The 12,613-nt window shown below is 44.9% G+C and overlaps 1 protein-coding gene across 1 annotated transcript; it reads left to right on the forward strand.

Moving 5' to 3' along the window:
• The first annotated feature begins 1,239 nt into the window (after positions 1-1,239).
• Positions 1,240-11,235, forward strand: LOC137105664 (delta-like protein D). Its single transcript, XM_067488167.1, has 12 exons — positions 1,240-1,786; positions 1,952-2,251; positions 2,905-2,965; positions 3,783-4,040; positions 5,264-5,324; positions 5,457-5,587; positions 5,716-5,885; positions 5,975-6,191; positions 6,301-6,474; positions 6,577-7,294; positions 7,469-7,700; positions 7,814-11,235. The coding sequence occupies exons 1-12, from the start codon at positions 1,733-1,735 to the stop codon at positions 7,817-7,819; spliced, it is 2,382 nt and encodes a 793-aa protein (XP_067344268.1). The 5' UTR covers positions 1,240-1,732; the 3' UTR covers positions 7,820-11,235.
• Positions 11,236-12,613: the final 1,378 nt, after the last annotated feature.

Below are 12,613 nucleotides of genomic sequence, written 5' to 3' on the forward strand. Positions count from 1 at the left end.
CTCTCTCTCTCTCTCTCTCTGTGGTGATGTATTATTGTGGGAGAGCAGGTGCTGCAGACCCAATTACCATACAGCTGAAAGCACAAAGAAGAAAAAACTTTACTCCCTCTATGTCTCCCCTCCTCCGCATCGTCCTCCCCCTCCTTCTCCTCACAAACTCTCTTAATGACAGCCACGCGAGTGACACACCACCAACTCTTTTTTTTTAAACTGCCTCTACCAAAGAGCAAGGGAAATACACTGGCATGCGGTGAAAACCATTGAGGTGTGTACAGGCCTGCAGCTATAGTGCGTGCTTGTTTTGGTGCGTCTTTGCGCACCTGGTTCAGATTTTCTATAAGAAAATACTTTACCTTCAAGCTCTTAAAGCTGGGACCCGTCTATTTGAAGTAGTTCAAAACATAATTTATGGATGCTTATACAGTCAGCGTGAATTTGGGAAGTGATGGAAAGAAACGTGCAGTGGCATTTGTGGAGCAAATGAGTTCACGCAACCAAGCTTTTCATTCAGTGATGCTACTAAGTTATTTTATTGTGCAGTTATTTATGGTTTTATTGTAATGTTTTATTAAGTAACTTGGATCGATTAAATGATATTTTACCATTAAATCAGCAGATCAGTGCACCAGGAAAGCATTTACACACACAGTAATACTTTGGGAAAACTGTGAATGGTCACATACAGAATGCGTAAAAGTATAAGGTAGAACATATGGCCAGAAATAAATAGAAGTTAATAAGAACAGATCGAGTCGTTTTGGGGGTGTGAACATGTGAAAACCACGGCAGGGGTAACGCCATAGGAATGTGGCATAGCAGATGGTCGTTGTAGCGCAGTTGGGACGGCTGGCTGGCCGGCTGGCCATGCAGAGAACGGGCCAAGCATATGCTTTACTCTAACCCCAAAAATATGAGAAGCCACTGTCGGACCCGTTCCTGATTAAACAAATGACTTCGTGTTGCGGTGTGCAGGATTTAGCGCACAGGTTAAAGAATTTGTCGCAATGTAAATCTGCTGTGGAGGAGGGAGACGTCAGGGGAAGGAAGGGGTTGTTGCACATTTAACAGCTCACTAGCCATTTGGTCTAACCCTTTGAGAGAAACAGAGGACGGGGGGAGTAGAAAAGTTGTGTGCACCCCCTCTCCTCCCCTTCTTTCTTTGTGTTGGCCCCGGGGCGGACTTGTGGTGGTGGTGGAGGGAGGGAAAGAAGAGGAGCAGAGGGGCTCATTTGCATCTTATTACTCTTCGCCTGCTTGCCTGGTATAAAACCCTGTGCAGGGCAGGAGACCCATCAGACTGACGCACTGTTATACCGAGAGACTCACAAAGAGACGAAGACGTGTTTTCTGTGCTTAGGATCAGCATATCACTATCAATCAAGTGGAAAAATAAACAAGGCCACCGAGCGCTGCCTCTTTCTCCTGCACCGATTGATTGGAATTAACTCTCTCGTATTTCCATCGGGGATTTCATCCACGCTTCTCCGGGGGGCTCCTTCTCCTGAGGATTACTTTACACTGTAAAACGTTTTCCTTTCTGTCAAAAGCTCGTGCCTCGTATGGGAACATAGAGGGATAGAAGACGCACCAGGACAAGTTTCTCATCATCTCCCCTCCTGTGCGTCCAGAGTTCATCTTGTCTGTGACATAACGGAAAGCTTTCACAACTTTCTCCATGATTGTTTGAGTCGGGCTGCTCGGACCTGTGGAGCGTTCACTGCTTGTCAACACAATGGGACGCCCGTGTCTGCTTCTGGTTGTCACCCTGTCCCTACTCACCTGCCAGGTAGGTCCAGTAAACTAAATTCAGCATCTAATATTAAAGCGCGGTTTAACGCGCACTGCTTACTCACGTAGAAACGAAACGGTTTTTAAGATTAAATCCAATTTTTCCAAAAACGCACTGAAGTTACCTGTTTGAAACATTTTGGCACCACTGTCGCCTCTGCAGGTTTTGTGCTCCGGGGTGTTTGAGTTGAAGCTGCAGGAGTTTCTCAACAAGAAAGGGGTAAAGGGAAACGCCAACTGCTGCCCCGGAGGCTCCGCTAATCTGCAGGGCCAGCAGTGTGAATGCAAGACTTTCTTTCGGGTCTGTCTGAAGCATTACCAAGCCAGCGTCTCGCCCGAGCCTCCTTGCACCTATGGCGGTGCGGTGACTCCAGTCCTCGGCTCCAACTCCTTCCAGGTGCCGGAGACCAACGCGGACAGCTTCACCAACCCAATCCGCTTTCCCTTCGGCTTCACATGGCCGGTGAGTGTTTACAGACATCTATTTGTCATATTGCATTAGTCACATCTTCCCAGGAATAAACCACCAATAAATTGGTATTGTATTACGACTAATGTCACATTTTGAGGGAGCAATGGAAACCACGGGGCAGACTGGGAAGTTATGATCCCAGTGGGACATATTAGCTTTGAAGAGTGCAAAACGCAACAGATGCTCCCAAACTCCACACTTGAGAGGGTCTTTGTCAGCAGTGTGTGAGAGGAGCTATTGTAGTGTTGCTGTGCTCTTTGGTAGGATAAAACGGGGAGGGAGGAGGGTGTGTGTGTTTGTGTGGAGGAGAGAGAGTGTATGTGTGTGTGTGTGGGGGGGGGGGGGTCATCAAACGCTCCTCTCCTCCGACCAGGAGTGGTGGGAAATTTAACATCCTCGGAGATGGCACATCATTGGCAGAGCAGCGTGAAATTCCGCCTCGTTTGGTTTTACGGCGGTGTCAGAGTGTGATAGTAACAGGGGTGTGAAAAGGGAGCAGGTAGTAGCTCTTATTAGGTCCCTAATCAACATGGGAATTAGGCTGTGAAGTTTATTGGGAGGCCCTCTAATGGCCCTCTGCTGCCCTGCGGAGGGAGGGAGGCCTCCAGGCCGAGCAGCTGTTAACTCTCTCTGTCTCTCCTCAGGGGACGTTTTCGCTGATCATTGAAGCTCTGCACACTGACTCCCTGGACGACCTGACAACAGGTGGGTGGCAGCCACAGTGTAACTCAAAGACAGGCCAGAAGGCGAGCAGCGGCCCTGTTTTCTTTCAGTGGCACGCTTTTATGTCACTAGTGTTAAAGACGAGAACACAAGGTGTGAGCAATGCTTTATAATTTGCATCTTCACTTATGTTCCACACACAGACCTTTTTCCAAAATGACACCTTAAATCATTTCTACATTCACATTAAACCAAAATGTGCATGTTATTTGTAACTAAACATCCTGTAAAAACCCAAATAACAGTTTAAACCCTTGTTTTGTGTGTATCAGAGAGACCTTGAGACTCATGATATCTAACTGAATTTAAAGATCCTCTCTGTTGAAAACATGACACAGGGAAAATGCTGATTATAGTTTCTGCAGGTGCATGTGGTGAAATGTTTGTTTTTGTTAGCTCTACATCCTGCTCCTATCACCGAAGTAATGATGACTAACAGGCAATGGATTATTGGTGGTAAAGACCATAAAAAAATTTAATGGGCACTAAAGGTTTTGTAGTGTCATCTGTCTGTTTATTTGTAAAATTAGATGCACAGCTGAAAACTTAAACTCTGACATTAATGTCTTTGATCCAACAGTGTTATTTAATGGGTTCCCTACAAATTGTTGCCTCACAGTCAAAAATACTAAGGTGTCTGTGTGTGTGGCTGTCTTTCTACATTAAAGAAATGAAGGCATTAATCTGATAACTTATTGTGGTCCTCTTACAAATCTCCCAGTGCAGAAAATGATAGAATTCAATCATGGCACAGTACCAACACATGACCAATAACAAGCTGCCTCTTTCACCTTTGCAGACAACCCAGAGCGCCTGATCAGCAGGATCGCCACTCAGCGTCACCTCACCGTGGGAGAAGAATGGTCCAAGGACATGCAGACGGCCGGCAGGACAGAGCTGCGTTACTCTTATCGCTTCCTGTGCGATGAGCACTACTACGGCGACGGCTGCTCTGTTTTCTGCCGACCACGAGACGACGCCTTTGGACACTTCACCTGTGGCGAGCGAGGGGAGATCATATGCAACTCAGGCTGGAAGGGCCAGTACTGCACTGAATGTAAGTGGGTTTGCTTATTAGTGCAAAACTGTGATTAAGGATGTGTGCCTGGATGATCGTGTGAACGATAAGCTGAAGGTGCAGCGCTGAAAAACATGTCGGTGTGCCTATGTTTACAAAGAGCATCCACTGATGCTAGTTTTGTCTTAGTAAGAATCAAAAGGGAGCTTAAAAAAAATTTGAAAATTGAAGAGCCCTAAATAAACGGTGAGAGTTTACATTCCAAAAGCTACTTATGAAAGTTAATTTCTCCTGCAGTCACTTGCCTATCGTTATTGTTTAGGAACTTTTTCCTAATGCAGGACCCGTGTGCAACAGGCGTCAGTTAGTTATCCCATAGCACCAGAGGCCTCCATTCTAATGAGCTGCACTGGCTCCTCAGTAATTCACACGCCGCGTGCCTTCCATTAGACCGCTGGGTTCTCCTTGCCTCAAACCTCCTCCCCGATTGGCCAAGTGGGGGTCCTGTATTGTTGCGGCTCGGGCTGGTGATTGGACGAGCAGGGTTGTGTATTGTTGTGGAGGGGGCAGCTGCTCGGTGAGAGGAGACAATGGAGCAGCTGTCTGGTGGTTAGCTCCACACAGACCAGCTGGCCCTGGGGGAAGGAGGAGGGGAGTGAGGAGAGGCGGGAGGAGCGAAGGACAGAAAGGGGAGCGAAGAAGAGGAGAGGAAGAAGGAAGGAGGAGGAGAGAGTGGATAGGTGAATGGAAAAGGAAGAGAGAAGAGGAGGATCAGAGGGAGGAGGGTAGGAGAGAGGCCAAGGGTGAGAATAAGGACTTCTGACCCACAGTCAAGGGGAGAAAGGAGGCTTTGTGTGGGATGCTTTTGTGTTGGAGAGCAACCATGTTAAAGAAGAGGGCTTGTTGGCTGGTCCCCCCCCCACCACCACTGGGGGCCAAAGCTGCTGCTGTAGCCCCCTCTGGGTTGTTGGAGCCCAGATATAACTTTTTCAGCAACTTTTCAAACACATTTCAGCCTGCGGTCAGGATGGTTTTTATCATTTTCAGATTTTGCTACTTACTTTGGTCCAGAGTGGCCTCATTGTGGCCTCATTGTGACAGACAGGTGAACAAACTGGACAGATGCAGATAAGAGGGTAGGTGATAAGGCAGGCAGCAGTTTGAAAAGGCAGTGTGACAATGAGAGTGATGGAGGGCAAACACTTGTTTCCTACACCGGGTTTCCCCTGATTCACCTGTCACTATTTGTTTCCTTTCTGCAGCAATTTGTCTTCCTGGCTGTGATGAAGAACACGGCTTCTGCGATAAACCAGGAGAGTGCAAGTAAGTCCAAAAACTATGGAAATAAATGTTTAAATCTAGGCACAAATAAATCCAAGTGACATATTTATTGAGTCAAAAATGTATCATTGTTTTCCTTCTCTTAACAGTACCTAATGAATGTTGTGTTCTCAGGTGCCGTGTGGGCTTCAGTGGGCGTTACTGTGACGACTGTATCCGTTACCCGGGCTGCCTCCATGGCACCTGCCAACAGCCCTGGCAATGTAACTGCCAGGAGGGATGGGGTGGGCTCTTCTGCAACCAGGGTGAGTTAACAGAAAGACTTTGACATACTTTGCTGGGAACCCCTGGGATCCAGACAATATTCTAAGTTTTTTTTCCTAAATGTTTGATCCTAAATTTGTCCTAATTTTTGGTTTTCTGTTCTTTCCAGATCTGAACTACTGTACACATCATAAGCCCTGCCTTAATGGAGCAACCTGCACCAACACTGGTCAAGGCAGCTATACTTGCTCCTGTCTGCCTGGATTCACAGGTGCTAGCTGTGAGACCCGAGTGGACAAATGTTCAGGAAACCCGTGTCGTAATGGAGGCAGCTGCACTGTGAGTATCAAGTGTATGAAAAAATAAAACTGGTATATTCATGGCAATAGGACTCCGTGTAACCACTGTGTATATTTCTTCCTATGTAGGATACGGACAAAGGCTACAAGTGCACCTGTCCACCTGGTTTCTATGGCAACAACTGCGAGTTGAGCGCCAACACCTGTGCAGATGGACCTTGCTTCAATGGTGGACGCTGCATTGACAACCCTGAAGGAGGCTACTTCTGTCAGTGCCCACTGGGTTACGCCGGCTTCAACTGTGAGAAGAAAATCGACCACTGCTCCTCCAACCCTTGCTTGAACGGTATGTCCTCTTCTGTGATTGTAACTTTACCGTCACCTGCAATGAACGCTAAAAAAAAAAAGAAAAGAGGTGAAATGTTGTCAACTAACCATCTTTGCCACAATTGCAGGTGCAGAGTGTGTGGATCTGGTGAACTCCTACCTCTGTCAGTGCCCCGAGGGATTCTTCGGTCCGAACTGTGAGGACAGCAGCAGCATCTCTGGAAACTGTTTGTCCTTCCCTTGTCAGAACGGTGGGACATGCCAGGAGGGAGTGAACGGCTATACCTGTAACTGTCCTCCAGGTATGACATGTTTCAAGAGATTAACAGCTTAATGTAGGCTTATTTTATTCAAGCTTTATTTTTTTTTTTTGTGCAAAATCCTTAAACTCGAATCTTCTGCAGGCTATACTGGTAAAAACTGCAGCTCCCCAATTTCCCGATGCTCTCACAACCCCTGCCACAATGGAGCCACCTGCCATGAGCGTGGCGGTCGCTATGTGTGTGCCTGTGTGCCTGGCTACGGCGGTCACAACTGCCAGTTCCTTTTACCAGAGGTTTCCAAGGATCTGCCAGTAATGGATGGACCGGGTCGGCGGTACTCCCTAGATAGTGGAAACGTTGAAGATGAGGAAGATGATGAGAGCAGATTCCCATGGACAGCCGTGTGTGCTGGCGTCTTCCTCGCTCTCGTGATCCTGATCGGCTGCTCAGTGCTGGTGGTCTACATTCGGGTCAAACTGCAGGAGCGCCACAGTCACCACGGTGACAGTTTTCCCAGTGACAGCCACGAGACTATGAACAACCTGACAACCACCAACAATTGTCTGCGTGGTGATAAGGAACTGGGTGCAACTTCAATTAAAAACACCAACAAGAAGGCCGATTACCACTCAGACCTTGCTGGGTCACTGGGAGGTCTAAGTAAAATCAGCGGGCTCAACGGACCAGAGAAGAATGGCTTTAAAACTCGCTACCCCAGCGTAGAGTACAACCTGGTCCATGAGCTCCGGCCCGAGGAGCTGTCACAGTGTAAAGAAGAGGGACATGAAGGGCCAGAGGTCAAATGTGAAATTCTGCAGGAGCCTGACTCAGAGGAAACATACAGGAAGAGACAAAACAGGTACATATCTGTCAAAATGTGTGTTTTGGGTACATAACACTGGGAAGTTATGTCGTGCATGCCGTAAACTAGCCTAGGTAAAATCCCAGTGATTAAAAGTGCGATGTGAGGAGAACACACATATCTTGAGCTTTCAGGAGCATTTCTGAATCTGTGCTGTTCTCCATCTCACAGCGATGCATCGGAAATGAAAAAAGTGGAAGATTCAGCAAGCTGCAGTGAAGCAGAGTGTCAGTCATCCAGCGATCTGAACTATGACGCAGCAAGTGAAGTTAAATTCCAGTCAACTGGTGATGCTGAATACCAATGTTCCAGTGACAGCAGGTACCAGTGTACCACCGACACCAAATACCAGTCTGTCTACGTCATGTCAGACCAGAAAGATGAATGTATCATTGCTACAGAGGTGAGTAAGAAACTTTTTGAGCCTGGCAAAAAAAACTATTTAGAAATGCTCTTATTATTATGCAATTATCTGAAAACACACTAAACGCTGATGTTTCTTTTGCTCTATTTCAGGTATGATACCAGTCCAGTTGGACCAGCTTCCTCTGGTTGATAGTGGTCCACACACCAGCCCTGAGCAGTAGAGCTCAGCTTGTCTCCAGGAGGTTTTACTCCTGCCGTTTGCTGCTGTTCCCTGGGATTTATCGGAGGACATTGAGCCAAGGTGCTGCTGAGCCAGCAGCGAGTCAGTACCGACTTGGCAAGGACTTCATCATTACTACAGGTGCATTCGGGACACTTTAAACCATCGATGGATGTAGCTCTAATGCTTACTCAGTGCGATGGATGAAGACAGTGCCAGAACTCGTACAAACTGTACAGAAACGGTGCTGAACGAGCACTGAGGCAGTCAAACGGTGACTGGTGGAACTGGCGAAGAGCTCGTTTCATGTCTGCTGGATGATTTCCGTTTTCTGTCTGCAGTACTGGATCTTTTACTGCTTGTACCGGGATGAACTTACCTCCCCTTATAAACAGTGGAGTACTGATTGTACTGATATTGTAGTACCATGGAGTACTGATTGAATGAACAGTGTAGTACCTTTGGAGTACTCAGAACCTTTGAAGTACGGTTGTAGTACTCTTTATGCTGTGGTTTTACAATACATTATAAAGGCTGTTATAGATATTGGACAATTCATGTTCTGTGCGGTGCTGCAGAGTCGAGGGTGGGGTTGTAGCAATGTCCAAAGTCCCTTTACTTTATTAGAACTGCAGCTGCTGTTTTGGTCTCTTTATTGCTAAGAAGTTATTCAAAAAATCTCAGTAAGAGAAAAAAAAACAGTTGGACTTTTTTACAGCAGCTCTTTAACTCTGCAGCACTGACAGAGGTCGTGTTGGCTGAGCTGGTTCTCAGCAGAATAAAAAGACAACTGAAGACTCCAGTAGTGACTGCAGATTGATCCAACGTGGATTCTGTTGGGCCATACTGGCCCCTGACCCCTAAAGATTATGATACACAAGGCAATGTTTTGGGCAGGACAATTTTGGAAATGCTTTCAGCATTGCAGGACAAACACACAAAAGAGACCCAATGTGAAACAAATCGGACAAAACATAAAGGAAGTTTAATTATCTACTTGCATTCGTTTTAAATTAGTGCTACTCAGTACTGCGGCAGCACCTCTGGCCACAATTTATTGACTGAAAGGAAATTGCTCTCTCTCTTTAAAGCTGTCCCAACCTCTCACGATGCTGTTGAGTTTCCAAGTAAGCCAAGCTATGATGGATGAGTTTTAACTGCCAAGACCTCGTTGCACTATGGAGGTGTGCGTGTGTGAGCATGTGTGTACAGAGACCTAGTGATGATGCCTGTACGGGTTGTTGTACGTATGCACTGCCCACCCCTGCTCCCTTCACTCCCAGTCTTCCACTATTAGTCATTTGAAGGAAACCATCATCCTGCCTGTCATTGGTCAGGAGAATTTTCTTTTTATTTTATTTGTTATCTAAAGAAAGATGTATGCTTTTAATTTAATTATGTAATTATTTGGTGCTTTATTTTGTTGTGATATTTTTTGTTAAACCTGTTATAATTTAAGTTGGATTGTTTTTATTTGGCAGATAATGTATGTATGTATGTATGTATGTATGCATGTATGTGTTAGGCACTTGAGACCACTGTGACTGAGTTGTATTTAAGAGAAAAGTTGTATGTACAGAGTCTGTCATTTTAAATACTGGAGAACGGCGCAATATTTTTCCAAAATAAAAGAGGAATGAAATATAGAACATCTGATGTTTTCTAAGCCCCCTTACAGGCTACAACAGTGCACAACTACTGGTTTGTCTGTATTTAGTGAAGAGAGAGGACAGAGTTTTGCATGATCTCAGTAGATGGAAAAGCATCAGCTCTCATATATTCTACATTTGCAGTTCCCCTAAATTAGGCAATCTAACAAGAGTTGAGGTATGTGCTGTTGCAGTGATAGTGTATTGGTATTTACATGCATAAGTGTGTGTGTGTGTGTGTGTGTGAGAGAGAGAGAAAGTTTGCCTGACGCAGCAGAAGACTGTCTCCTTGTGGAACCACTAAATGAGACAAAGACACACCCCATAATCATAGACCACTTAGCTAGCCTCCTCTGAGGCAAGAGCCATCTCTTTGTGTGTGAGTAATTGTGTGTGTGTGTGTGTGTGTGTGTATGTTGATGAGAGAAAGAAAGCCAGAGAGACAGAGAGCTAATGTATATGAACAATACATGTTGATGTTAGTCTCTGTAAGTTTCTAAATTAATGATTTTGTTCTGTGTTCTTTTGTATGTAGGCATCAATACAGTGCGTGTGTGTGATTTTGTTTTAAGCAGAGGGGTATTTATAACTGGAGAGAGAAACCACCAGTCTGGAAATAGTCCCGGTTTGCCCCTGCCTGACTTCTCTGTGTGTGTGTGTGTGTGCCATTTAACGACCACTGGGAGTTTAGAAGCAGTCATCAAAGAAGCTCATCTGGTTCGCACCCACGTGCAAACACAAGATGGTGAAATTGGACGACAGATGATCAGAAATTTACTAACGTTACAGATGACACAGTGTATTAAGTGTTGACAGGGAGCCCATTAGCCCACACATGCACAAACACGGGTCATGGCTTTGCTGAATGTAGTCGTAGAATGAGGAATACGTTTTGATGCACAGCCACATTATAATAAGCAAAGTATCCTCCGGGGAGCAGGGAGCTGCCCAGTGGGTGCGCACGGAGACACAATCGCCCCTCCGAAAGCTGCTACTGTGACTACCCGAAACGTATTTGCTAGTATTTCACAAGCGGCAGGCGGTTGTTAGCACATACCATGCTAAGCTTTTTAACTTAACTTTTTTTCAGTGCTACAAAAGCTTTTCGCTGAGTTGGAAAATCACAGGAGACAGGCTTAAAGCTGGTCCTTTGTTGTTGTCAGGCTGTTCTCCGGGCCCACGAACAGTCACACACACTCGCATCCTCCCTTTCGGCATCTCTCTGGTGTCAATAGTTAGACAAAGCTCTGGTCACTGGCTGCCATATGCTGCCCTGCTGCACAGAAAGAAGAACACTCTTTGAACCTTTGAGGGGAAAAACGAAATCTTCTTTATGGTAAAATGATATAGAAATGTAAGATGAGTCATGTGGAGTTGTTTTCACGCTTTTGGAAACTGGCACTGAACATCAGGGCTGATAGTACTGTACTGCCTGAGAGTCCTATGTACCCGATGAGTCTACTTAGTACACACCGCTCTGCCACAACATTACCATAATGCGGTGGTTCTATTCTAGAATCTAATAAAAGTATGATACGGTTTCTAGAAAAGTATTAGGAAATACTAAATGCTGATGTATTATTATGGGTTAACTACCTGTCTGCACACAAAGTGGTTAAAGTCAGCTTCGTCTTTAACAACACTGATCTTTGACCCTTATTTTTAATTTATTACTGTACCTGTTTTTCCACAATCACCATAATTATTGTTGTTTAAAATAACATTGTTTTGTTAGTGAATCATTTTTACCTTTACTTTTGTACTTAAAGTAAAACGTAAATAATCTGCTTAGTACTTTTACTTGAGTACAAGATTTGAAGTAGAGCTTGTAGTGGAAAATGTTTTTTAGGTCAATATGTGCACTTTGAGTTTTACTTTGAGTTTTGAGTTTGTGTACTTGTACAGCACAGTGTATAGCATTTTACTGTGTATGGGGCTGTGTACCTGCAGACAGCTCAGAGTGGACATGCTGACCCCACACGATATTATAAAGACCACCAGAGTTAATGTTGCATCTTATTGGTGAACTTCATACCCATTTATACTGATTCCACCACACTAGGGAAAATATTTCACCTTTTACCCAAGTAGATGTAGAGTATTTAACTTTTTAGTTAATTTGGAGGTACAGATTCTTAATATAAAATGTAACTAATTATGATGTTTTATAATTAAGAACTATCAGGTGGCCTTCGGTGGTCCAGAAAAGCTCCATCTACAAGCCACAATACAATAGCTGCTTACACATCACTGTAGTTTACTCTACTTTACTTTATTGTATTATTTGTCTTCTACCACTAATGAACATTTTTGTTTCCATCCTGTCCATTTTAGGGCAGAGCAAAAAAACAACAGAAACAGTATAAAAGGCGAGCTGAAGCCAAACTGCACAAAGTTAGATAAGCACGCTTGATATTTGTAATGAAAATTACCCCCCCCCCCCCCAGCCTCTGTCTCCTGACACACACTTTTTCTTCTGACAGGGAGTAGGCAGGACCATATCTAATCCAGAGAACAGGCTGTTTAAGTGTGTCTCTGCTATAATCTGATTAATTTGTCCATTCATACACTTGTCTCACAGATTTGTTTGAAAGTATGTGTGTGTGTGTGTGTGTGTGTGTGTGTGTGTGTGTGTGTGTGTGTGCGTGTGTTTGAGTGTGTGTAAGCATGCATGTCGGTGTCTGTTCGCGTTTGTGTGTGTGTGTGTGTGTGTGAGAGAGAGAGAGAGGGATTGCTGGAAAGCTGAAAACAAGAGGAGAAAGAAGTAGCTCACTCTTGGCCACTGACCCTTCTTTTGTCCACATTTTGGTCACCTGTCATACAAGCACACATGTTTGCGCAGCTATCTCTGTGAGGACACTCTTGACATTATGCATTCCCTGTCCCCCAACCCTAATTTCCACCATCATAATTGAATGGACAAACTGGTGTGCTCCCATAGAACATAGATAAAGGTCCAGATCATGAAAATGTAGTGAGGGAAGTATTTAGATGCTTTAGTTACACTAAATATAATTTTATTTAACTCAGTCCTACAAATTACAAATATGCCTTGTGTGTAAAAACATGGGACATCCTCAG

This window comes from Channa argus, chromosome 2 (genome assembly GCF_033026475.1).
Source record: "Channa argus isolate prfri chromosome 2, Channa argus male v1.0, whole genome shotgun sequence".
In the NCBI taxonomy this organism is placed as follows: Eukaryota; Metazoa; Chordata; class Actinopteri; order Anabantiformes; family Channidae; genus Channa; species Channa argus.